The sequence below is a fragment of the Anopheles arabiensis genome, chromosome 3 (assembly GCF_016920715.1).
Source record: "Anopheles arabiensis isolate DONGOLA chromosome 3, AaraD3, whole genome shotgun sequence".
Taxonomy (NCBI): domain Eukaryota; kingdom Metazoa; phylum Arthropoda; class Insecta; order Diptera; family Culicidae; genus Anopheles; species Anopheles arabiensis.
In genome coordinates this window covers 56,929,568-56,954,869 of record NC_053518.1, presented here as the reverse complement: position 1 = coordinate 56,954,869, position 25,302 = coordinate 56,929,568, and the positions used below count along the sequence as shown (strand labels likewise).

The window sequence follows — 25,302 nt, the reverse complement described above, 5'->3', positions numbered from 1 at the left end:
CTATTTGTTGTAGATTTGAATTTGAATTTACGTATCTATTGCGATCAGTAATATTTTTGAGCAAATTAAAAACTTTGACTAACATAAAATCCCACGAACTGAATGTGCAATGGAAATCCTCCCTTATGACGAGTTTTTCGCAAAACGGCAAAATCTAAATGCTATTTTAACGAGTGAAACTCGTGAATGAAGATCGTGATAGTTTAACATTGAGCATTTTTCTAATTTGGATTATTCGTCAGTCTAAAAAGAGATTAGCCGGTCTCATAGTACAGTCGTCAACTCGTACGACTTAACAACATGCCCGTCATGGGTTCAAGCACATAAATTGACCGTGCCGCCATACGTATAACTGACTATCCTGCTATGAGGGGGTTATCCTTAAGTCACTGAAAGCCAACCCCACAAGTAGTGGTACAAGGCAGGCCTTGACCGACAACTGTTGTTGAGCCTAAGAAGAAGAAGAAGAAAAAGAGATATTCGAAATTATTTATTGTTTTCATTTCCCTTTTTCCATTTTTTCCAATTTCCTAGAAATTTGCCATCTTTTGCCATTATATCTGCCCACTTGCGGTTTTGGAACCAATTATGTATCTTTTATAAATGGTATATGGAAAAGAACCGCCCACAAGCAGAATTAAAAAATTAATTTAAAAAAATTATGAATTAACCTTGGTCATACGATCAATCAACATTTATGCTAATACTAATACAAGTGCTTAACCTCTTTCTGTTCGACGTTATAGCATCCATCCAAAAAGCTCGCGCCAAGTTCCATGGGGCCCACGTACCTCCGGTTGCTTATGCCTGCTACAGATAATCTCTCGAGTGTATAATATTCATTCACATTATGTTTTGTTTTGTTAAGGCTAGTCGAAACTGTCTACCATTAAAGTGAAATGATATTTGTAGCCTGCTTTTTGAATGCGAACAACATTCAGATAGCATAATAACATTATTTATACTCAAAAGATAACTTCTTTTTAGTTGAATCACTACTAAGTTACCCAACGCTTGAAAACTCAAATAACCTGTTCGTTATCGGTGAGCGTTAGCATACCTGTTGAGCAACATTGCGGTGCAACGTTGGCCAATTTGCATCCGCAGCTATAAAAACAAACCACACTGATGCATTCTTACCAGTGACTAACTAACTAAGTGGCTAAAAACAAAAGCGAATACAATAATCGAAACATGGAAAAGAAACTTTTTTGCAGTACAATCGGTAGGTTTGGAAGTGAATGAAGTGCATAATGAAATGAGTTACAATTATTATTTCGATTGTGTTTCCATTGCAGTTGTACTTTTGCTTTTGCAGCTTGGGGCTGCTGAAGACAATGAATGTACCGCCGCTTGTCCTCATATACTTGACCCGGTGTGTGCGACTGATGGACGAAATTTTAAATACTTTTCCAACAGATGTCTACTAGAAGGTCACAATAAATGTGAGCCAAACAATAGTAAGTAACAAATGCTTTCAATTTGCCGAAAACAAACGTAACACAATTACCCGGCGCTCTAGCACCAATCGAACACGACATCGAACATGAAAAATGTATGGGATTTGACATGTTTGTCTTGTTTGTTTGTTTGTGTCTGACAGTGCACCTCCATATGATTATATGGGTTTGTTCGTGTCGGATGTCGTGTTCGATTGCTGCTAGAGCGCCGCCTTAGTTGATTTTATCATTGATTGATAGGATTCAGAGAAGTTGACGAAAGTAACTGTGACGATGATGATTGGCAAAAATAATTGACTGAAAATCTGCCATAAACCATCGATTGTTCTTGTTCCGCCGTTCAGCTGTTGGAAGAGCATGTTGATTCCTCAACTTTTATTAACTACGCTTGAATGAAAAATCAAATAAAATAAATTACTCACCCGTTATGGTGCGCGAAATATGACTCATTCTGTTTACATTATCGGCTAGAAAAAAATGACGTTACTCTTGCTCGTTTGTCTTGAAGCTTTAGTTTTTGTCAATTTTGCTCTTTTCACAGATTACGATCTTATACGCTTGGTTTAGGGTACATACAACCAAGCCTTCACATAAATCAAGCACTTCAACACCATTTCGAGCTTATTCGATGCGCCTTTCATCGAGGTTAGGTCTTGATGATTGATAGGACTGACGCCATTTGGTATTATCTTCTCATTTATTTTATCTTTTCGCTTCTACATGGGGTGACTGAACTAAAATGCTGTCAAATGAGAATGGGCGTCTCCTTTCAATTTATAAAATATCAGTATATTTCTAATAACAACGAATAAAAACAGTATGATATTAATGATAAGTATAAGCGAAACAAAACAAGTAACTTCAAATTTAACCAGAAACGTATTAAATCAAACGTACAGTCAGTCCAAAAAGTATTCGTCTAGCTGAATATTTTGCAGAAAAGGCGAATTATGGCCGCAATAGGCATGGGGTGGTAAAAGTAATCATGGGGTTTGATGAAGGAACCATCAATACACACGTTTTGCTAAAAAAAGCATTTAAATAGTGCAATAACAACTAAATTATTTAAAAAACTAAAATAAGTCGTTTGATGGGCGCGCAAAAAGTATTCGTCATCAGACTTTTGGCATAAAATGCGTATGAAAACAAAGGTTATGGAATCAAAAAATTTCCTGATCTTGTTTCTTATTGCATTTATGACTATTGGTGACTACTTGCACAATTCAAGAACTCATTTGAACCTTTAAAAAGGCGTATTTTTGATCCACTCATCCTACAAGACTTGTTCCAATTATTCTCTGGTAGAAAAATGGAATTTCCAGACTACGTGGCCAAGTTCCATTGAAAAAATGGCAACTGATATCATATTGAGAGTCTACTAATTAATTTTCATCAGTTTGGTGTCAGCTGGTTTTGTGTTTCGGGCAAATGACAATGCTCTGTATGTTCTCCAGCTCGACTGTTCTTGAAACATGTGATACATTTTAAGTAAAATTTCTCAGAACTGGGACTCAATATCTGGGACTCGCCGTATGACCTTGGCGATTGAAACATGTTTTAATATGTTAGTAGAGCCTAATTTGAAATAAATAAATGAAAAATAAATGAATTATTTGATGCACCTTAACAGATTTGGCCACTTTCTGTGTACGGTATTATTCAAACAAAACATGTTTGTAACAACTCACTCATTCAAGCTATTACATGACCAGCTACGATGAAATGCAGCATGGCCCATCAACCAAATGTGACCCATCTCTTTTCCTGACCTTATTGGCCATCATTAAAAGCACCGATTCCTGACTAATATTTGATTTTTTGGACATTAAACCGCTTCTTTCGTTAGAATAACCGTAAAGGATGGCTGCTTACATGGCAGTTTGTCACACAATTACTGTCAGAAAAATGGCCAAACTCTGATCAAATGAACGAGGGTCACTTTCGTACCTCTTGGACTGCAGCTTGGATCATTCTCATCAGGAGGTAAACAAACAGTTTTCGAAAAAATATGCTTTTTTCAACTAATTTATGTATTAAACAGCTTGGGGAATGATTATTAGCTACTTTTAGGACTTTTAAGAATGAAAAATTGAACCCTGCGGCACAGTGTGTAAACAAAACAAATGACAGCTCTACAGAATCGCTGAACATGTCTACGCCTACTTCCGAACAATTCTATATCTCGCTGAAAGAGTCTATTATATGCCTGAACGAATCTACAGCTCGCTGAACATGTCTATATAATCCTCGAAAACCCTGTAATGTAAAAATATGCTATCTCACCTGCAGCAATGATTTGGTAGTTTTGCATAAAGTATTCACCGAGTACCGAAAGGACCCCGTGATTCTTCATACACAGCCACACGTATTTGCTATCCCTCCTGACTCAAACTTAGGCGCCAACACAAGATAAAATAAATTCACTTCAATCAAGCAAAACATACGCCGATAAATTATCTCAAATGCTTCCACAAATCTCTATAACGATGCTTTTTTTCCATTCGACCTGAAGTTTTGCGAAGGTTTAACTCGCATGGGACTGTAACGACGGGCGTACTCGCGCTCGTCGTAAAATAACACGTTATACCTCCCGGTCAACACCTGTATCATGATCCAACACAGGGCACATTTTACGATTATCCTTAAGCTTCGGGAGCAACGGTCCCGGTTTGACGGCACGTATCACCACTAAAACCTTTCCCTTTCCCTTTCTAGCATGCTGGATGGGGTACGGATTGTGCATTTTTGGCGTTTGGTTAGATTTCCAACGAGGGGCAGAATCGTTTTCATAAGCGATGATATTTCGTTTTTATTATACTTGTAGTATAAAACACCGTAACTTGATTAGCTATGGAGTCTCTGGTTGTATTGAATATGGCGTGTATAAAAACGAGACAACATTTTGTATCAATATGTAAATTGATTCTTACAAAATATGAGCCTGTGAGATATTAAATGTTGATACTAGATATAAAATAAACTACTAAAACCTATTAACGTAGCTTTTACCAACTTAATAAATGATCAATTCGTTCCAATGCTTCATACATCATATATCTATATAATGGAGTTTCTAAAAGTAATGCAATATTCTTCTTCTTCTTATGGCTCAACAATCGTTGTCGGTCAAGGTCTGCCTATACCACTTGTGGACTTGCCTTTCAGTGACTTTTGGATTACCTCCCATAGCAGGATTGTCAGTCTTACGTATGGCGGCACGGTCTATTCGGAGCTTGAACCCATGACGGGCATGTTGTTAAGTCGCACGAGTTGATGACTGTATCACGAGACCGGCTAATGCAGTACAGGGTTTTCGAGCATTATATAGACATGTTCAGCGAGTTGTAGATTCATTCAGGCATATAATAGACTCTTTCAGCGAGATATAGAATTGTTCGGATGTAGGTGTAGACATGTTCGGTTATACTGTAGAGCTGTCACTTTCGTACACCTTGGACTGCAAGTTGGATCATTCTCATCAGAAGGTAAACAAACGGTTTTCGAAAAAATATGCTTTTTTCAACTATTCTTATTCGTGTTAAAGAATATTCACCACAAAAATAATAAAATTATGACAAAACTGGCTTTATCTGAAAAAAGTATAGCAGGAAATGTCTATCTGCGAACGACAAAACCTGCTTAGAACAACCCAAAAACAAAATAGATCGTTCTAAAAGCGATGTATTTGGGAAATATTAAAGAAAAGACAAAACCATTGTCCGGCAAACTTTGTACGAAAAGGGCCAAATATTGTAAATGATCGAGAGCCGCGGACAAGGAGAATGCATTTTTTGCGTTTTTTTAGTAACAACGTTATACATTTTTGAAACAAAATAGACCAAAGGGCCAAATGTCGCCAGTGATCAATTTTTTAATAACGACTTCGATGTGCACTAACGACTACGACTACACATTTTTATCAGCAAATTTGCGGTCCTGGAACCAATTATTTCACTTTTCATACAAACCACATGCAAAAGAGCCTCGCGCGTAACGACTTTTTCCTATCACTAGTGAGTCACTTGAACTCGTTATGAGAGGTACCACTGTATTTGCTTCATTTTATTACTCCAACATCAATCACACTTTCTTTGTAATGAATCTTTAGATTATATGTTTGTTTTTTAACTTAATAAAAGTGTTAGTTCATTTAATTTTCCTAGCATGGTTCTAAAACCAATCTTAATATGCTGGGTGAGCGAATACAGGAACAACTCAGCAATATATCTCACAGCATAATCACAGCACCTCGAGCCACGTATCTAATTAATTCATCGTTACTTTGAATCAAAACTCTCACCTCAACGAGTGAGCACTAAATATGTTTATCGATGATATTTTTATTTTCTCCTCATGTTTAGCAGCAAACTTCAACACCTATCAATAAGCTAAATGTTACATTTCACCATTAAATTGGCCATTCAACTTGGCCTTTCACTTCCGTTTCGTTAAAATGGGGTTCTTTTCCGAAGCAATCTATTGTATATAGTGTCCTCGAGATAACATATTCTTAGCTTACATGGAGCCAGAGTTTGTTTGTACCATCAAACGATTATGATGTTCTTAGTACTGTCGTCTGAATGGGAATTGAAACACGTACTTCCCTTTAGGAGCCAATGCTTCTACTAAAACATCCAATGCCAGACAACCAGATAAATGATTAAATGATGATGTGTAGGTCGATGACGGCTCGTACCGAGTGTTTTGTATATCTTTTTTTTGCCCTAATACTGCCAACATCATCTAAACATAAGCAGAACCATTCAATGGGCTACAGCGATGAATGCTGGTAATGTATTGTATGAACGAGGAACACTTTTTCTTGAGGGAAATTAGTAACAAACAATTCAACCCATAAACATTTTCCCTCGATAACATCATGAAGAATGATGCGCAGAGGTAAAATTCGCTTTCATGTAGTGAAACCTACGCTGTCCAACCGAATGGTTCATTGCAAACATGTGTAGCTGATATGTTGGGTGCGTGGCGATGAGTGCGTTTTGGGCAGTAGCACTGAAATATGCGCTGTGGGCAGGAAATTGAAAAGTCGACCCTTACCATACACACCGACCTAACTGAAACATGCAAATGCAAGCAGAAATCAAATGCACACACATTTGCATAGCTCGGCATCGGTGAGAGCTTTCGATTGGGTCGTCGGGGTCTTTGGGGCTGAGTGGTAAATAGAATTAAACCGAAAGTGCACTGAGCTGATGGTTGGCAACAATGGAACGGGTGCGATTTATTATTAAGCTTAACAAGAAAACGACACCAACCGCATCGTTTGGACGGTGCTTGCATGCACTAGCATTATTGTGCAGGGCCGGCAGTACGGTGCAGCTCGGAAGCAAGTCCTTCAGGACTCTTTCGCTGACTTGACCACGCCTGACCAGAAGGAAGCAACAGTGGAACCAGAGCGGGCCAATATTTGCTTCCTAACAGCTGAAACCAACGTACAGCAAGCAGAAGGTAATCCATGTTTCCACAACCGATTTCTCTGTGGGGCAAATATAATGGTCAACATACAATCGACGTCGGCTTATTGCTTTCGTCTTAGCAATGTCGTGCGACCATTACCATAGGATTCGAAAGTCAACCTGTGGAGAAGAGTTTGCAAGGTGTGCACTGGTTCCAAATCTAAGCTAGTACAATGTGAGAAACTGTACGCCTTTAGCCGTAGAATTACGCCGGCCATACTCTTTCGGCCAGGTGCAAAATCCTTTGTATAGAATGAAATGTGACACATTTTGTTTTCAATTTCAGGGAAGGAAAAATGATTTTATAGGATTTTTTATGTAGTTCTTCCGAATAGAGCCGTTTATTTTCCTGAGATAGTGAAGAGCATAATTGATCGACTTCTAATCATACTTCAAAACCATGACGTCACGTTTTGCAATCTAAATTGACGAATCTCCTGTAAATCAATACGACAAACCGGTGGTGATTATGATGATGAACAAAAATAATGAAATGCTGCGTCCACTGCAACACATAAGAATCGATAAACGGGGCCGAGCGTGGCGATGAGCCTTGCCTATTAAATCAACGTATCTGGGAGAGGGAAAATGATAAAACTGACCAGCCGAGCACAGGAACAGCCGAAGGCCAGCTGAAACTTTATGTGTAGTTTTGTGGTGTTTTAATTCAATTTAAATAACGAGCTTTTCCAATTCTCCCTGTGGCAAAAATCCGTCTGGTTTAGCTAACGATATCCTTCCGGTGGTTCGCCAGCAGCACGTATCCAGCGTGCAAAAAAACGACCATGGGTGAAAGGGAAGCAACGAAAAACTGAGGTAGAATTTAAATAAAAGTTTAATTTATTTACTTCCATACCGCTTGATTTTTAGAACACGGCAACCGCCACTGGGCGGTTGCGGCTCGATATGGTCAGCTAAGCTTTCCATCCCGGTGGGGTTCTGGTTGATTCGTTGTGAACTACCACCGACTTTGGCATGCTTACAGTTAGCATACACAGATAACAAACGGTTGCCCGGTCCATGAATTCACTAAAATAGACAGCAGCAAGTGAGCGCTGCCGACGGAATGAGTGGTGGTTTCGTACAACAATGTGTCGTATAATGCTTAAAGCCGTTAATTAAAGAACACTCATACGCTCTTTGAGTAAGATTTAAAAATTGTTTTGGTTAAACAATTGTTGTAAATCTGTTCATAAGCTATTGTTTTGCGCTGACTTTGTACAATTTCGAAACATCAACGATACACTACCTAATGTGTTTTTGTACTATTTTATTCATTCAAATACTGTCTGCATTCATTGCTGGACTTTGTGTTATTGAACGACATGAAGTAAGATGTATCAAAACTTTTGTATAGTACAGTGTGAATTCAATAGTTGAACGCTTTTTAGTTTGCATGCTTTTTAGTGGAACGCTCGATAGTTGGCTGACAGTTCAATTAAAAAGCATGCGTTTGTATTGAAAACCCGGTTTTCTCATGGCTTGTTGAGAAATATTTCAGAAATTTTTGTAAGGGAAAAACGAGCCAAATAAAAAGCATATATTCAATAGTTGGCAGGGAATCGAAGCTCAACCAGTAAGTTCGGACTGTAGTTCGAGTAATTGGTGATGAAACAGTTAATCCATCGCTGGTATGAAAACATTCTCAAGAATGAAACCTATTGTACTGGATACAAACGATAATCGTAACGTACATCTTCTCTTATCAAGTGACTTTAGTCTGACTGGTAGAAACAGTAGCGCAGCAAACGTGATTTATGACCTACTATCGCAGATAGCACCGTATACCTGGCGGTTGATTCTGGTTACTACTACGGCGTGAACTCTGCTGCTGATGATGATCCATTTTGCTCTCAAAAGTTTAGCGCATTCAAGTTCGTTTGGCATTTTGGGTGAGACCAGCGTGAGCAGCGACGGCAAGTTCGCTTCTAATGATGGCGATGAATTTAATTACCATCCAAATTAACTTCTCGCTGGGCCACATTTATCTAAATAAAGTGCATAAATCTCAGACTCGCCGTATAAAATGGCTCAGCTGTTATCTATTTCACTTTCACTGACCTTGTAGCTCGGGTGAAAGTTAGTTCTAGAACTGCAACCGTCTCACACAACATTTTGTCGTTGTTCTTTTAATGGATATAAATCAGATGGTTGTAGTAAAACACCATTTAAATCGACATTTTATCGTGATGTAGCACTTTAAGCACTTTTCAAAACCTGATACAGTCTATACAGTATGATAATTAGTGCACAGTATGCTAATGTTCGTTTATATCAAATACTATAGACTACGAATTCAAAAATTATTAAATATAATGTTTAACCATTAACGATTAACATTAACCAGCTGCTGATTAAAGCAACATGATTCTCTATCATAAAGTGTTGAATACTTGAATCATTCTTAAGCATAGCACCACGAGGCAAGACTTATCTGCTTGTAGCAAACCACAGGTACAGGACAAATCTTCTCGATTCCATTTGATTAAATCGAACGGACTGTCGAGCATGTCGTAGTGGCCGTCTCCGTTATGCTGACTTCTTTGGTCTACTTTTTACAACCCATGTCAAAGTTGTCCGACAGGCTGAAGATAGAGGCATGAGTCAGAAGCTTGCCATCGTCTTTAAGCCGATTCTCGCACGACCCAGCTTACCTACTGGACTGTGAAAATATGTTAATTTAATTCTGCACGTTTTAGTTCCTACCTTGCATTTCTGTTGCTGATTGTGGGGATTCCGTTTCCTATACAACAAATACCAAGCCATAAGATAATGTGAGATATAAGGGGTTCCAAGTTGCCCTTACATGTGCTTATGCTTTTCATAGATGCTTCCGTTTTTGTTTTATTCGTTATTTTTAATAGTGTTCCTGAATCCTGCACATGCACATGTACACATGTAACAATAGTTAAATGACCCATTGGTTTCCAAATTTTACAATAAAAAATATCGTTACTTCAGAGATGATGTAGATGATTATTTTTATACAAAATCAATCATATCTAGACTTTTACATAAGCGGATCAAACGGGACCGTATGATGAAGCCACGGGCTAGCTACAAAGGGAGAACTAAGGAAAAAGAAGGTTTATAAAAAGCCCTCGAGATTAATAGGTGATCCAAAGAGAACAGCACTACCTTCTTCTTTCCACTCACTCAAAAGATCTATTTTTGATCTGAGTAAGACGTAGCTTCTACACGCTCATCAACGCCATCTCCCTCCTTCATTCCTAGTTTACTTTCAATCGCCATGCTAAAATTTATGGCAAGCTCGAACTCTCCATGGGTCTACAATATTCTAGATTGTTTTAACGTATATAGTATGACTATAATTGTAATGTCATTGATTTTGTGTTTTACAAACTTGTATGGCAGGAAGCGAGATCATGCAAACCATTCAGTGCAAGATTGTTATCACCATGTACTACATCCACCAGTCAATCATCCAGTCAACTAAACCGTACACATTTTCACAAATACCTCAGACTTCGAAGGCTAGCGCAGTGTTATTTGTAGCTATTCATTCTCAACCAACTTGTTATTCTTATTCTCCATGCGAACAATCCTGCCAAGCGTTTCTGTCAGCTGTAAGGAATTCATTATTCTATCTTCCCCTTAACGAACAGACAATCATGCGCACTGCTTCAATCAGTTCCAGTCCACACGAGATCCAGCAATGTTATTGTGGCTGTATTATCCCCTCCACTTGCTTTGCCGAGCGCAAAACACTTCCAATTGAAACCGATTAGACTTCGTTGGTCAGTGTCGCGTTGTTCTCGGATTGGAACGGTTCTGAACAGTTACTAGTCGCAAGGATACACAAGGATCTGTTTACCGTCTGGCTTGTACGATAACTTCACTTTGGTCGGTCGAATGAAGAAAAGTTTTCAATTCGCAAAGCTAAAAAGTGCTTTTCAATCGATTTTTGTGATTATTTGTACGGCAACAGAACGCAAATAATATTGTTTGCGCAGTATCATCCCAATTTTCCCAAGCAGGGAAAATTATGTTTGTACGATGAATAGTGCAGCTTAACATTGTGTCTGTTTTTCGAGCCAGTTTTTATTTAAAGTGACGAATAATACAGTGTGCCTATGAATGGTGTATTTGCAGAAAATCGGCAAAATCAATCCTTTATTTGGATTTATTTCATATTTTCAGCACGAGTGTGTGAAACCGTCTTTGCTAAATATATTTCTTCAACCCGTGCACTAGAGCAAATGGAAGTAGTGTGTGCAAATTTTGGAAAAAGCGAATACTGCCAATTGAAGTGTGTGTGTGACCTTCCACTACAGCTTGCTAAAGTAAAAAGTGAATTCCAAATGAATGTTTACAGTTGCTTGCCTTAGTCTAACCAGCGTCAGTGGAAGCGTTTTCACGACCGCTCGTTTCGTTGCATACTTCTTTCTTTGAGTGTGGAAAATCGACTGCTGGCGAGGAGAAGCATTGCTCCATTTTCCATCCGGAATAGCGCACATACACATACATACGGTGTTTTGATGTCATCGCCGTAAACGTCATTGCTGTTCAGTTGCTCCTTCGGTTGTGTTTTCCAGCATTGTGGTCCATTGCCGTGAACGGTGGTGTCCTTTCGAGTGACGTAGAGAGTGTGTGTGTGTCTGTCGGGTTGGAGCGCTTCGGGGGGACTAGCGCTCGTTTGATATCTCGTGCCACGGTGCCAGTCCCATACGATTAGCATTCGAGTGTCCGTGCGTGCGGGTGGTAGCCAGTGCTAGCAGGGTACAAAAATATGTTGTGCCAAGAATCGAAAGGTGTAGTGAATAATTTACACAGGTCGCGAAAAGTATGGATAAAAGCTCTGTTCATTATACTCGTGCTGAATGCGCATGTGCTTGTTGTGACATCGCAGCAGCAGCAGCAGCAGCAGCACCAACACCAACATCAGCAACATCAACAGCAGCAACAACAGCAGCAGCTTTTGCCCACAAACCTGCCATCACCGCAAAAACGAGGTAAACACTCATTTTTCCTCACTTGACGCACATTCCCGCCGCCAAACACCACATCATCACACTGCTGTCAGGATGCTTACCCGAGGCGGTAAGCCAAGTGTGTTTGCTCGTTGGTTAAAAGGAAAACGCTCGTGTGAAAATTCCGGGCTTTTCCGACCCGCACCGAACGCTCGTAGTCGTACGGGTTGGCTTTGACACACATTTTAAGCGTTCAGGAGAAGCGCTGTTTGAAGTATGCATACACACTGATTGTTCGCTGTACCGCATGTGTTTGGGTTTGTGCGTGCGTATCTTTTCCTTTGCATTTTATACCGGGCGGGGGAATCAAAGAACAGACCCTTGCCGACTGATATGGAGCATTTTTAAATAAAAATTAACCCCATCAAGCTATAGCGAAAGGAAAGGCGTAAAAACAGTATCGCAGCAGCAAAAAGACCATCAGGCATTATAAAAACTCCATCTCCGCTGCTCGGTTGTTTCCAATTGCTGCCATGAAATGTGTTCGAAGACTGAAAAATGTTCGAGCAACTATACACAAAACGAGCTAGTACAGGGAAAGAGCGACCCCCCGGTTTGGCTTGCACTGCATCAACGTTATGAATGTGAATGAACCTTTCTGCTATGGCCGTGAGCACTTTTTTTCACCACCTGATGAAAAGTGTAGTTTTTGTTGTGTACACCCGTTATTTTCGCTTCTTTACTACCTCGTCCGAGAAGAATATGCTCGTATGCAAATCAAAGTGCTGTCAAGAGAAAATTTTGATGAGACATACCTCCACCCATCGGTGGCGGTTTCTGTGGGAAAGGCACTTAAAAACGCCTTTAAAGCACACGATGTACGGTGTGAGGACGATGCCTTGCTATTGCGAATCTCTTTGATTTTTTTACATTGACCATTAAGAAGAGATTTTTTTTGTTTAATGAACAGCAACAAGTTATGTTGCGGCTTGAAACATAAGTATCGCTTTCATCCGATTTACACACTTTTGTATAACTTCAGATGGGACAAGTATGAACAGTTCCAAACTGTTATGCTTAGCTGTTTAATGAGCACAGCAACCATGACTTTATGATTGGTACATAAAATAGAGTATTTTATGCAAACGATTAACGAAAGAGTTTACGGGTAAAAGAGTTTGTGCATCATAACCAGTGTGATTGAAACCATAAATTCTCCTCCTTATGTATGGCAGTGTAAGTGAAATTAAATTGAAATTGGTTGGTTAGTTTAAATTGGTTTACTAAGCCAGGAATTGGTATCGATTGGTAATATATGTTTATTAAGCTATACTTCTTTTTATTGGCTCAACAACCTACGCGGTCATGCTGGCCTATACATGCTTTGGAGACTTATAAAGTACCATGTAGCTAGAGAGTCGTTGGTCCTTAATAAGACCGCGTTACAGCTCCAGTGAAATTTATTGTGAAATTTTGGGTTTTTCTGATATATTCTATGATATTCTTTCTAATATATTTTATTAAATAATAATCAGAATACAGCTTATCGTACAGCAAAAGAAAGGATATACAATTCCTCAACTGTTTAGATTGTAAAACATAATGAATTAATGCATTATATGCATTTCCATGCGATTTCCCGCTTCACGTTCAATTTCATGCGACGTTTAAAGCAACGTTTACGAGGGAACGGTCTTATATGAGGTTTGAACTGTTAACAACTGTATCGCGCAACCGTCCCCTATTCTCAGTTTATGCAAGGCAGATTATATAGCGCACATTATATAACTGGACATGTCGTTGTTCTAATTCTTAGCGAGTCGTGTTAACGTATATTTGACGGTAAAATAAATGTATTATACAAAACCGAACTCTGTGCCCTATTATTTTGTTATGTTATGAACTGTTAAATAATATCAACAACTAAACATAGATCCATTGTGCTTTGACAGATTCAATGATGGCAAAAGTGTTTTCCTAAGATAATATATTCAAGGAATTTTGTGAGATAGTTTATATTCTACAAACCCTTTACTAAACGGCACCAAACATCAAACCCTCGTCAACGGTAAATTCAATTAAAGCTTTTCGATCTCGCACCGCACGCTGTTGGACATATTGATGGTTCGTTTCTGTCTCTCTCTCTCTCTCTCTCTCTCACACTTTCTCTCTCTCGCTCTTTCTATCTATCTCTCTGTCGGACTTTCGCTTAGTCCATTTGTGATTGGCTGTCGTCCGCTAGAAAGCTGATATTTTATTTTCATCGGGAGTTTTTAACCAATTTTCTTTGCTTCTCTATGAGACAGGAATCGCAACCAGTTTTCAGTTCGTCTATGTCGATATAGCTTTGAAGTCGAAGAGGAAAGGGGAAACAAAAAAAGGAAAAGTCAATCCGGATGGCCATTGGGTCGATGGGACGGACCGAAATAGAAGCCAATATTGACTACGCACAGTAGTCTGGCAGAGCGCACGGTTAGAGAAATAGTAGAAGGATTCCAGCTCGTGCAAAATGCCCGGTATATTGGTTGGTTGATGTGCTGTAAATGGATAAGGCGTATTTTTTCTTTTATTCATGATATACACACTCTAACGAGAATGTGACTATGATTGAGGAATTTAAAACACGTTTGAAATCGTACTTGAAAGAGAAATGGCATCCTAAAGGTGTTGTTAGGACACATTGCATCGCAAAACAGGTTTTCAAATAATTAGACAGCCGTCTGTTGAATACGGATCTTAATCGTTGGCAGAAAACGTTGCTACCTACGCTTTTGTAGAGGTTTTGTACGTTTCTAAACGAGCGAAGCACTTTTTACGGACTCCGTATGCTAGGTGTCGTGTTGATAATTCATGGAAAATGCTTAAGATAAAAACGGTCGGTATCCCTGAAGCGATGCGTGCAAGTAGTGGCGGTTTTAGATCATCTTTCTAAAAATGAACAAAAGAGATAGGGAGATCAACCATTGCTAGGCATGAAACAAAGCTACTGTGCATCTCCATCGAAAGTGCCATAACGTATGATAAGCGTATGCTAATTTTATTCATCTTAAGCACTGCCGAAACATCTCGTTCCACGTTTGTTGCAGGTTGCTGGGAAAAAAAAACATTGTTGTTTCAGAGTATCCAGGACTCTCCCAACCTTCTTGTTTCTCGTTGCCTTGAAAGGTTACGACCGTAGAACAGTGTATAGCATACAAAATTCCCAAAACGTACGTGATTTGAACCCGTACAAAATTATGCTAATACTAAATCCGTGTTTGTGCACATCCTTTGGAACATTCGTAGTTTTATACTGTTTCAGTTTTTAATTGAAGTTTTAGATTCAAGTTTTTAATCATAAAAACATTTTCTCAATCATCACTTTTATAAGTTTCAACTATTCAAAGAACATAAGATTATTTAATCAATTCTATCTATCTATCTATTAATACACCACATAAGATATCAAATATAGTAAGTATAGATAAAACATTATTTTAGTCTAAAGTATAGTAAAATAATGGCCCTCCAAAATAAACAAAACTGTAGTTTTTCGCTAGTTTATCATACATTTATCATAAATTACCCATAATGACCTCGTAATTGTGTTTCAACGGGATGTTTAACAGTCCACATCTGTAAGAAAGTTGTTTATTAAATGATGCTCAGATACAAAGAAATGTTAAGTATTTCCAATAGAAACAGGGCTTTTGCGTGTAATTAGATAGTAACTACTGACTTCTGTTCATAAAAACTACTTATATGTAATACACAATGCAACAACAAGATATACAAGATTACGAGATACAATGCATAAACAACATAAATTTGCACAAAATACATTCGTATTTGGTTGTAATACCATTGTATACATTCAAAATAAGGGCGTCTTACATCAAAATCAGCAAAGAAAAGAAAGGAAAATCAAACGGGATTTAAATGCTCTGAACATATCGTTAACATAATTTGATTTACAACAACGTTGGTTTGTTTGGTTTTGAAGCGACTGTTATTTATTTTATTTTTTTATGTTTATTGGAAACAAGCAAGAAGTAGTCATACATGTCTTGAAGCAGTCATAATGTTGATTTGAAAACCTTCAACAATATCTGAAGCCAACTCACAATAACAAGGCCAATCAATGGAAGAAATTGATCTTAAGTAGGTAATTTGTGTCGTTTTAAGACCTACATGACCAGCAGAGTCATCCTCAGCGTCTGTTCAGTTGAAAAGATTAGCAGTTGACAATAAGCTCGTGTGTAAATTAATCTTGATTCAATTTTATTTCAAGTACAATTTAGTGCTCTTAAAACATTGTTTTGTAAAATGGTTAACCACACACTAGCAGCAAAATTGTTGCTAGCTTCAGTTATAATAATTTTCTAAAATTCTCTACTCAGTGTATGTTGGTTCTTGTGAATGGGCCTTTATAAATAAGTAATTTAATTCCGAAATCAAGGCCGTCGCTGAAGGAAAAAAGCTAAACAGACAGAAAACAATAAATATTTAATATGTATCCAGTATAAATAAATATTCCCAACCATCTTTTGCCGTTACACACTCAACAGTTGTAGTACATAGTATAACCATGTTTGTTCTAACAGCCTGTTTAAACAAATCAAAATCAAAATTTAAAACGATAATTTTTTTAAACGATAGCTTTTCTGTAAAATAAAAGTCACCAATAAAATCGCAACCGTCAACTATTTACCAACATCCTTTCAAAGATTATTTTAAAGAATGATAGCACGGCGTGTTACGCCAGTAGTTGTTCAGGTTTACCTGACTGTTTTCCATGTGCAAAGGTACAAGGCATTCAAGTCAACTAAGCGTATCGCTTATTTTTATTGCGCCAAATAAGCCCAAAGGGAGAAGTTGGCCACGATACGCAGCTACGTGACATTTTCCACGTGTAAAAGAATGGACACCAAAGAGAATGTTGTGACTGTGCCACCGTTTGGACAGGACTACATGACCAAACCATGTTATAGCTTTGGACCGTGGGATAAGAAGATTTGTAAACATCTATAAAACTGTGATTTCAATCATTTTTCATGCATCACGTAACGAATTAAATAAAGGTGTAAACTTAAACAACTTGGATAGCAAATTCTCATTCTTAAAAGAAATGTTTCTTTATACAAAATATAATAGTTTTTTTTTATTTTTTATTTAGTATGAGCGGCTTCAACCGTATTGATATTTATTTATTAATAGGATAAGTGTACCAATTGTGGCTATAGCAACAATTATGGCTATAACAAACACTGTTTTCGCTCTAAAACAGTCTATTTGCATTCTAAAACCATCTTTTTTTCATTTCAAATATGACCATTTTTCAACATTTGTGCTTCATTAGTTCCGTGCTGGCAACTTCTGTTTTTAAAATATCTTCTTCTTCTTCTTCTTCTTCTTCTTTGGCTCAACAACCGATGTCGGTCAAGGCCTGCCTGTACCCACTTGTGGGCTTAGCTTTCAGTGACTAAATGATTCCCCCCCCCATAGCAGGATAGTCAGTCCTACGTATGGCGGCGCGATCTATTTGGGGATTGAACCCATGACGGGCATGTTGTTAAGTCGTTCGAGTACAGTCGTCAACTACGAGACCGGCCAAATACTTACTATCTAAATACTTACTATACTTACTAACTTACTCGATGTATCTGAAGGTCTAAAGTCATACAATACTGATAAACGCCCCTTTTTAAATATCATCCTTTTAAAATGTGTTGCCAAGATTTTTGGCATCTCTAGTCATTTTGCTAAGAGCAGGACTGCAGAATATTAGTGATTTTGAAGTAACTAACCATAGTTTTTTTTCTTTCTCAAAATCATCATTAGCCCCATCAATTGTGCGATTGATTGACCGTGGCTATCAATACAACCAGTGATAGAAAACGGATATATGGAAATGTTAATTTTACGTATTTAATGCTGGCTACATATTTATATTGGTGTGTTGAACTTTTTTTTACTTGATTTGAGTAAAAACAATGTCACAATGTAATTTTTGGTGTAAATATCCACGAGTTTTAGAATACAGCCACAATTGGTACAGCTATGGCGAATTGCTAGGAACACTATAGCCAGAATTGGTACCTTGAGATACACTTTTTAATTGAATTTTTACTGAGAATTAATACTGAGTGAAAATAAAAAATACTCTAATTGTCTACACATTGTAGGCAGCAAGAAAACATATAGATTTTTGACATTTTTCGCAGTACTTATTGTTACAGGGGTAAAATCGGTATCTTGATGACATATTACTGCCATAATTGGTACACTTACCCTATAACTTATTCCTGATGTACATTTTCTAGTTATAAATGACTTAAGACTGATTTTTTTTTTTGGTTTTTTAAAACGCTTTTTAATCGCTCGTTTTCCTGAGCGTGGAACAGTATGTTGGAGAAATGTATCGCATCTTCCTCCTCCTCCTCCTGTACTCCTCAACGGTTGAGTTTTCTAGTTTCACCTTTTTTACTTGCAAAGGATCTATCAAAATACTAGTAAACAGAGCAATACAGAGCTCCACCACGTCGTTTGCGCCACTTTGCTGGATTTATCTTTTGAACTTTTGAAAGACCAAATAATCCAGCAAGGTTCAAAATAGGTACATCCTATTATTAAAATTATTTGCAAAGATTCATCAGTTAAAAATCGGGAACAGCGTACGCAAAAGTTTGATTAGTTCAAACAACAAAGCAAGAGCAATATCTCTTCTTTATCGCCTTTCACGCGATATCGTCTCCTCCCAAGACGCATAAATATTGGACTATTGTTGGTGATATTGTAGAGGGTGATACAAAGGCTATTATGGGTGAAAAATAATCAAGACAAACGTATATTTTGTAACTATCAAAGTGCTGTACCAACAAGTATTGCCTTCTCAGAGAAATTAATAACTAATTCATTTTAAACAAAAACCTTTGACAATCGTTGTATTCGTTGTGAAAAAAAAACAGTTTGCAATCGTCGTGCTCGTAAGAACAACAATAATATTAGTTTTCAATTAAATTACTTGCTATTATAGTGGTACAAATCAACTATATTACTAGTAAGCCGTGACATAAAAGACTTTCCGTAGCTTGAATCAGAGTCGTTTGAGTTAGGGAAATCCCGTTCAGTTTGATATGTCAACCAGGAGACAAATCGAATGTCTTATACGCATCATAATACAAAATCAACATTTTTGACACTTTTTTCTAACATACAATTTCCCTTCATGAATTATTATTATAATTATTATAATTATTATAATAATAATAATAATTATTATTATTATTGTTATTATTATTAATATTATTATTTTTATTATTTTTATTATTACTATTATTATTTTTATTATTACTATTATAATAATAATAATAATAATAATAATTATTATTATTATTATTATTATTATTATTATTATTATTATTATTATTATTATTATTATTATTATTATTATTATTATTATTATTATTATTATTATTATGATTATTATTATTATTATTATTATTTTTATTATTATTATTATTATTATTATTATTATTATTATTATTATTATTATTATTATTATTATTATTAATATTCAACGGGTCATATGGCCCAATTGAGACGGGTAACAGTTCAGATAGCCGGTCGCGTGGTACATCCGTCAACTCGTACGGCTTAACAACATGCCCGTCATGAATTCAAGCTCCGAATAGACCGTGCCGCCATACGTAAGACTGACTATCCTGCTATGGGGGGAATCTATAAGTCACTGAAAGTCAACCCCACAAGTAGTACATGCAGGCCTTGACCAACAACAGTTGTTGGGCCAAAAAGAAGAAGAACAGTAAAAAAAAAAAACATAGTAAAATCAAGATTTGTATCACAGTTCACTGTGGCCACAGCAGAAGCCGGAGACGTTCCTTGAAGCACTGAATGAAATGTTAAAGTCGAAGCAATCCAAAACAATGTTTAAACAGTGTAATTTATTGTTATAAATTCTACCTCACCTTCAAAAATCAGGCTAACTCTTTCGCGGGCCGGATGGTATTGTTTCGGCGGATTTTGCCGACCGCTGCCATAATGTATTCTTCTTTTCTGCGTAACGACTTACGTGGTCCTGCCAGGATATACTAGATTTCAAGACTTATTATTTCAAAAGACAATTATCATGCAGCCGTATAGTCAGTCTTTGCCACAGGAGATAATTTATACGAGGTTTGAACCCATGATGGGCATGTAATTAAGTCGTTTGAGTTGACGACTGTATCTTGGGTCCGTCATCATCAAAGCATTATCATCGACAAAACATTTTCAATAACAATATACACAGTGTTTTGAGTTCAATAAGTGCAATTTCATTATTTTTCGAAAACAATATGATAAAAAAATGATTTTGTGGCATGTGAAGTCGAATAAATAAGTTAAATACCCCTTACAAAATCATATACAAACAGTTGAACCTCCATGCATGGAATTGACTTTTCTTATATGGTTACACTAACTAATATAACCTACTTAAAATGGTGCATTACTTCTTTTTTTAATTTATCAGTAAAATACTCAGTTGTAAGTAAAAGTAAAAAATATTGAGCTATAAAATTATTACTACTTATTATGCATGAGGATTCACAAACCATATAGTGCTCAAACACAAAACGCATTTCTATGTATAATGATATGATACCTATAATATAGTGATATTATATCTACGTTTTACATTACATTATTTTCTCGCTAAAACTTAACATTTATGAATTAAATTTAACTTATTAAACTAAAATTAACTTACTAAACTTAACTTAAAAAAACTTAAAAAAAACTTAATGTTAAACTTCAGCTTAATGAAACCGCTGAATTAAAGAGGTGTGCAACGACATGCCAACATTTGTACAAAACTGCTTTATCTACAGCTTACCACATGTAAGAAGAAGGTATAACCATGCAAGAATGATACGACTTATACGAAGCTCCGACCGGTTAGTAGAGGTCACCAACACGATGCAATGCAGTGTGACGTGTTACTTCACATCCTCACCTGTGCAATGTAAAGATACCTATGTCTCCATTCTGAGTGTGTCCTTGTGTTTTCAAAGCAGTTGCGGTTGAATGATGAAAAAATAATTAACGAGAGCACTGCATTCACTTGGAAAAGTAATCTAGTGCATCGTGGCAGGATACACCACGCGCATGATTCGCTGCTTGATGTCGTTCTATGAACGCAGCAATCTCTTTTGTAGATAACGGTCATGCACAGATGAAAACTGTTGTGCTGCCATGTAACTTTGCTTTTTCTTTCATTATGATCTACTGCCCTCTACTTTTTGTTCGTGTAGTATAAAAACAAGAAAGCCCGAAAGGATAGATTGCGGTGGTAGTGGTGATAGAGAATCTGTTTCTTCTGTGTTTTGTGCACTTCACTGCATTGCAATTATTTTGGTTTGGGAGATAATGTTTACTATGAGACCGTGACGCTTTCTGTTTTACTTTCATAGCATTACTGTACAGCCGTTTCAGAGAGCAGGTGTTGAAAACTGATTTATTACAGAGTGTTAAAAATAGGATATTTACTAAAAATACAATAATTGTTCTATTATGTATACTAACTGGATCGTGTGAAGATAAATGTAAAAATCCGCTGTAAAGGTGTAAAGTAAAAATCCGGCGTAAAAGCTGTGAATGTTGGATTGTTTGAGTACTATATGTTTATCGTTAGTTTGTATATCTTTCAATTAGGGTGCATTGGAATCAATTCTCGAATTTTCTAGCATGTGCAGTGATTTTAATTGTTCTTACCATTTGACCCGAACAAAAAAATTGGACATATTTCTTCAGATACAGGAATTATTTGCAGTGCAGAATGCTCGATCTACTCGATTTCGCAGTATGAAACTCGATACATATGAATTTCAGTATACGATTGTGTTTACTTCAACCATTTTTTTTGCTTCATGTTCATTTTTAGTTATTCTTGTAATTTTTGGTGATATTGCACAAGTTTGGTTAACATTTTTAACACTTTGACGGCCGTGCACACTACTGTGGTGCGATTGAATAAAGTATCGTTTGACATCCGAGCACACCCCAGTGGTGCGATGCCGTTTTCACTGCGCGCAGGATATTTAATTGATAATTGTTCATTATTTAATGGCATTTTGTTACATCTAGAATGTTACATCTTCAACCTGCCCAAATTACTCACAGCAGAGTAGAACAAAAGCACACACAGGATTAGAAATAAAATATCATAGCGATGCACCATCAAAACGAGCTGGCGACACGCACAGTTTTTTTTTTAACACTAGCTACGGCGCTTTTCGAAGAAACGAGAGCGAATCGTGCGGCCGTCAAAGTGTTAACATGCATTTTTTTTATCAATTTTAAACAATACTTATTTTCATCGATTTAATTTCAATTCTTTTCAAGTTAAGTATAAGTGAAACAACATTAATGATACAGGGTTTTCCACGATTTATTGGTTGGTTCCCATAATTTGTTGGTTGCTTCCCATATTTGTTTGGTGTGTTCCTACGATTTTTTGAGCATTTCCCAGAGACTTTTGTTTCAACTGTATTGATACTCAGTCGGACGTAACCAATAATATATGGGAACGAACCAACAATCTCTGGGATACGGTGAACAAATCGTGAGACGAGCCCAAAAAATGATGGGATCCGATCAATAAGTCGTAGGAAACCATGTAAGAGAAAAATTGTGGAACAAGGGATGTAGTTTATTAACTATTTGTCAGTCTTACTCAGGTCTACAAAAATGTTTTATTTATATATAAACACTTATAATTTAAGTTACTAAATAATAGACGATTTCACGCCACGAAGCATCAAAAAGTATCCAAATCAACATGAGTGATACATACAGTTAGTTAGTTAGTTCTTTTATTTCCATTTTTAAATTTCATTAGTAAGTACAACAGTTTGAAATCTTACGTGATAATGGGTACGAAACTATGTTCTCTCCTCATTGAATTCTAATCTTAATGGCAATCTTGGCCGGAAGGACTTAGAAGATTTCTAACTAAATTAAGGAACAATTTGGTTAAGGGGAAAAAATATAATTGGAATTGAAAACCCCTTGGCTGAATACAAGACTTATACTAATTTTTGCTGCTTATGATACTATGTACAGGCCTTAACATAAAAATAAAAATAATAATAGTAATTGTAAACCTAAAACTATATTTTTAAGAGTTCAATTCTCTTAGTATTTGTAGTGGGCTAGTTGTGCACTTAGCGTTATAATTTGAATTCAACCTGGCTAATAATTCCACTATTGTGGGAATGTTACATTCGATGTGTAATGCAGCTGTGTTGTACCACCGAGGGACTCTAAGGATAGCTTTCAAAAATTTGTTTTGGGCTCTTTGTAGTTTTAATTTGTGTGACTGGGCACAATTTGACCAAATGGGTGAGGCGTATGTCATAATAGGTCTAACACATGCTTTGTACAATAGCATTTTGTTTTCGAAATTTAATTTCAATTTCCTGTTAAGAAAACTGTACATAATTCTAAATAGTTTTTCACATTTTACAGTAACATTTTCTGTATGATATCCGTATGTCAGTCGTTTATCTAGTATTAGTCCTAGGTATTTAGTCTGATTTTTCCAAGGAATTTCACAATCGTTAATTGTTAGTTTAGTACTTGGAAGCTTCCGAGCACAGGTATACCTAGTGAAGAAGATAGCTTCAGATTTGTTTCCATTTAATTTAAGTTTCCATTTTGTGCAGTATTTACTATATTTTTTCAGAGCAGTATTTAAATTTCTAATTATTGTTTTTGGACTTTTCGCTGAGGATGAAAACGCTACATCGTCAGCATAAAAGAATTGCTCACAGCTCTTCATGTGGGGTATGTCTGAGGTATATATATTAAACAGTAAAGGCGACAGAACGCTGCCTTGAGGAACACCTGCCTTTGGCGTATATGTGCTAGATGTACTGTTTAAAATATGTACTTTGTTTTGGCGATTTGAAATGAACGAATTTACTATATTGATTAAGTAGCTGGGAAAATTTAGTTTGATGAGTTTGGAAAGTAAACCTTGATGCCAAATGGAGTCAAATGCTTTCTCAGTATCAAGAAGAACTAAGCCGGTTGATTTTCTATTACATCTGTTATGTACGATATTGTTTGTTAATCTATGGAGTTGGTGTGTGGTAGAAAGAGAGGGACGAAAACCAAATTGACTTTTCGGGATTATGTTGTTGTTGAATGTATGGAGTGCCATTCGGCTTTCTAACAATTTTTCGAAAATTTTTCCTAGGCAACTAAGAAGGCTAATCGGTCGGTAGCTTTCTGGTTGACTGTGATCCTTGCCTGGTTTGGGTATCGCGATAACTTTAGCTATTTTCCATGCATTAGGAAAGTAGCCAAGTTTTAAGCAACCATTGAGAATGGTATTTAGATATATAATGGCTTTTGGAGGTAACTTTTTGAGTGTGCAGTTATTTATGTTGTCAATACCAGATGATTTTTTCGGTTTGAATCTTTTAAGAATTTGTGTAATATCTTTTGGTTTGAATAGGTTATTTTGTATAATTTCTTGATTGATACTGGGAAAGTTTTTAACGGTTTTTTTCACTTGACGTTCGGTTGGGCTTGTAAAATTTGCTGTTACTGTGTGTGCCGATTCAAAAACATCTTTCAGTGCTTTGCATTTTTCGTTTGACGTTATGAGCGTTTGATCATTGCTTTTTAATGCTGGTATTGCGTTTTGATTATTTTTAATGATTTTAATAAACTTCCATAGTTTGGTTTTATTACGTTTGTCCTTATTCATTGAATTTAGGTTTATTGACCACGCTTTGTTTCGCAGTTCAGATAATTTAATGTTAATCAGATTTTTCAAAAAATTATATGATTGTTTTAATGTATTATTAAGTCGGTGTCTTTGCCATCGTTTACGATACGTATTTCTAATTTTTATAAGCTTTATGATATCTGGGGGGATTATTAAGTTATACCTTCCTGCTGATTTTGATGGTATTGCAATTTCATGCGCGGATAATATAGTGTTAGTTAGTTTTTCTATCAAATTATCGATTTGAGTTTGACTATGTATTCTGTCATGTGAAATTTCAGCTGGATTGATTTTAGAATTGATGCTATGTTTGAATAAGGGCCAGTTTGCTTTGGTGTAATCATGAAGTGTTCTGTCGGGTTTGAGATTGATCTTTTCGTTTAGTACAGAAAATGTTACTGGTAGGTGATCAGAAGTGAAATTTGTACTGGTTTTCAGGTCGGAAATGTGATGATAATTGTTTGTTAGCGTAATATCGATCGTAGAGGGATTTCTTGTAGAGTCTGAAGGGAAATGAGTAGGTGTATCAGGAAAACAAATCGAAAATTGTCCCTTGCGCAATTCGTCAAATAATATTTTGCCAGTTGCGTTTGTTGAGGCACAGTTCCACATATTGTGCCTAGCATTTAAGTCACCACATATTAGAAAGCTACTTT

At 36.6% G+C, this 25,302-nt stretch overlaps 1 protein-coding gene and 1 long non-coding RNA gene across 3 annotated transcripts in view; both read left to right on the top strand.

Annotated features, from left to right (window-relative positions):
• The first annotated feature begins 941 nt into the window (after nucleotides 1-941).
• Nucleotides 942-1,905, top strand: LOC120901812. The gene is made up of 3 exons (XR_005739328.1): nucleotides 942-1,225; nucleotides 1,299-1,460; nucleotides 1,701-1,905. It is a non-coding gene; the product is annotated as an uncharacterized LOC120901812 (long non-coding RNA).
• Nucleotides 1,906-9,277: 7,372 nt separating this feature from the next.
• LOC120900943 overlaps nucleotides 9,278-25,302 on the top strand; it is a 28,442-nt gene continuing 12,417 nt past the window's right edge. The window contains exons 1-2 of one of the 2 annotated variants that reach the window (XM_040308581.1): nucleotides 9,278-10,782; nucleotides 11,099-11,910. In XM_040308581.1, the coding sequence (XP_040164515.1) occupies nucleotides 11,688-11,910 (223 nt within the window). In that variant the 5' untranslated portion in view covers nucleotides 9,278-10,782; nucleotides 11,099-11,687. Of the gene's footprint in view, nucleotides 10,802-11,098; nucleotides 11,911-25,302 lie in introns of both variants that reach the window. The other variant, XM_040308580.1, reaches the window with a different exon arrangement.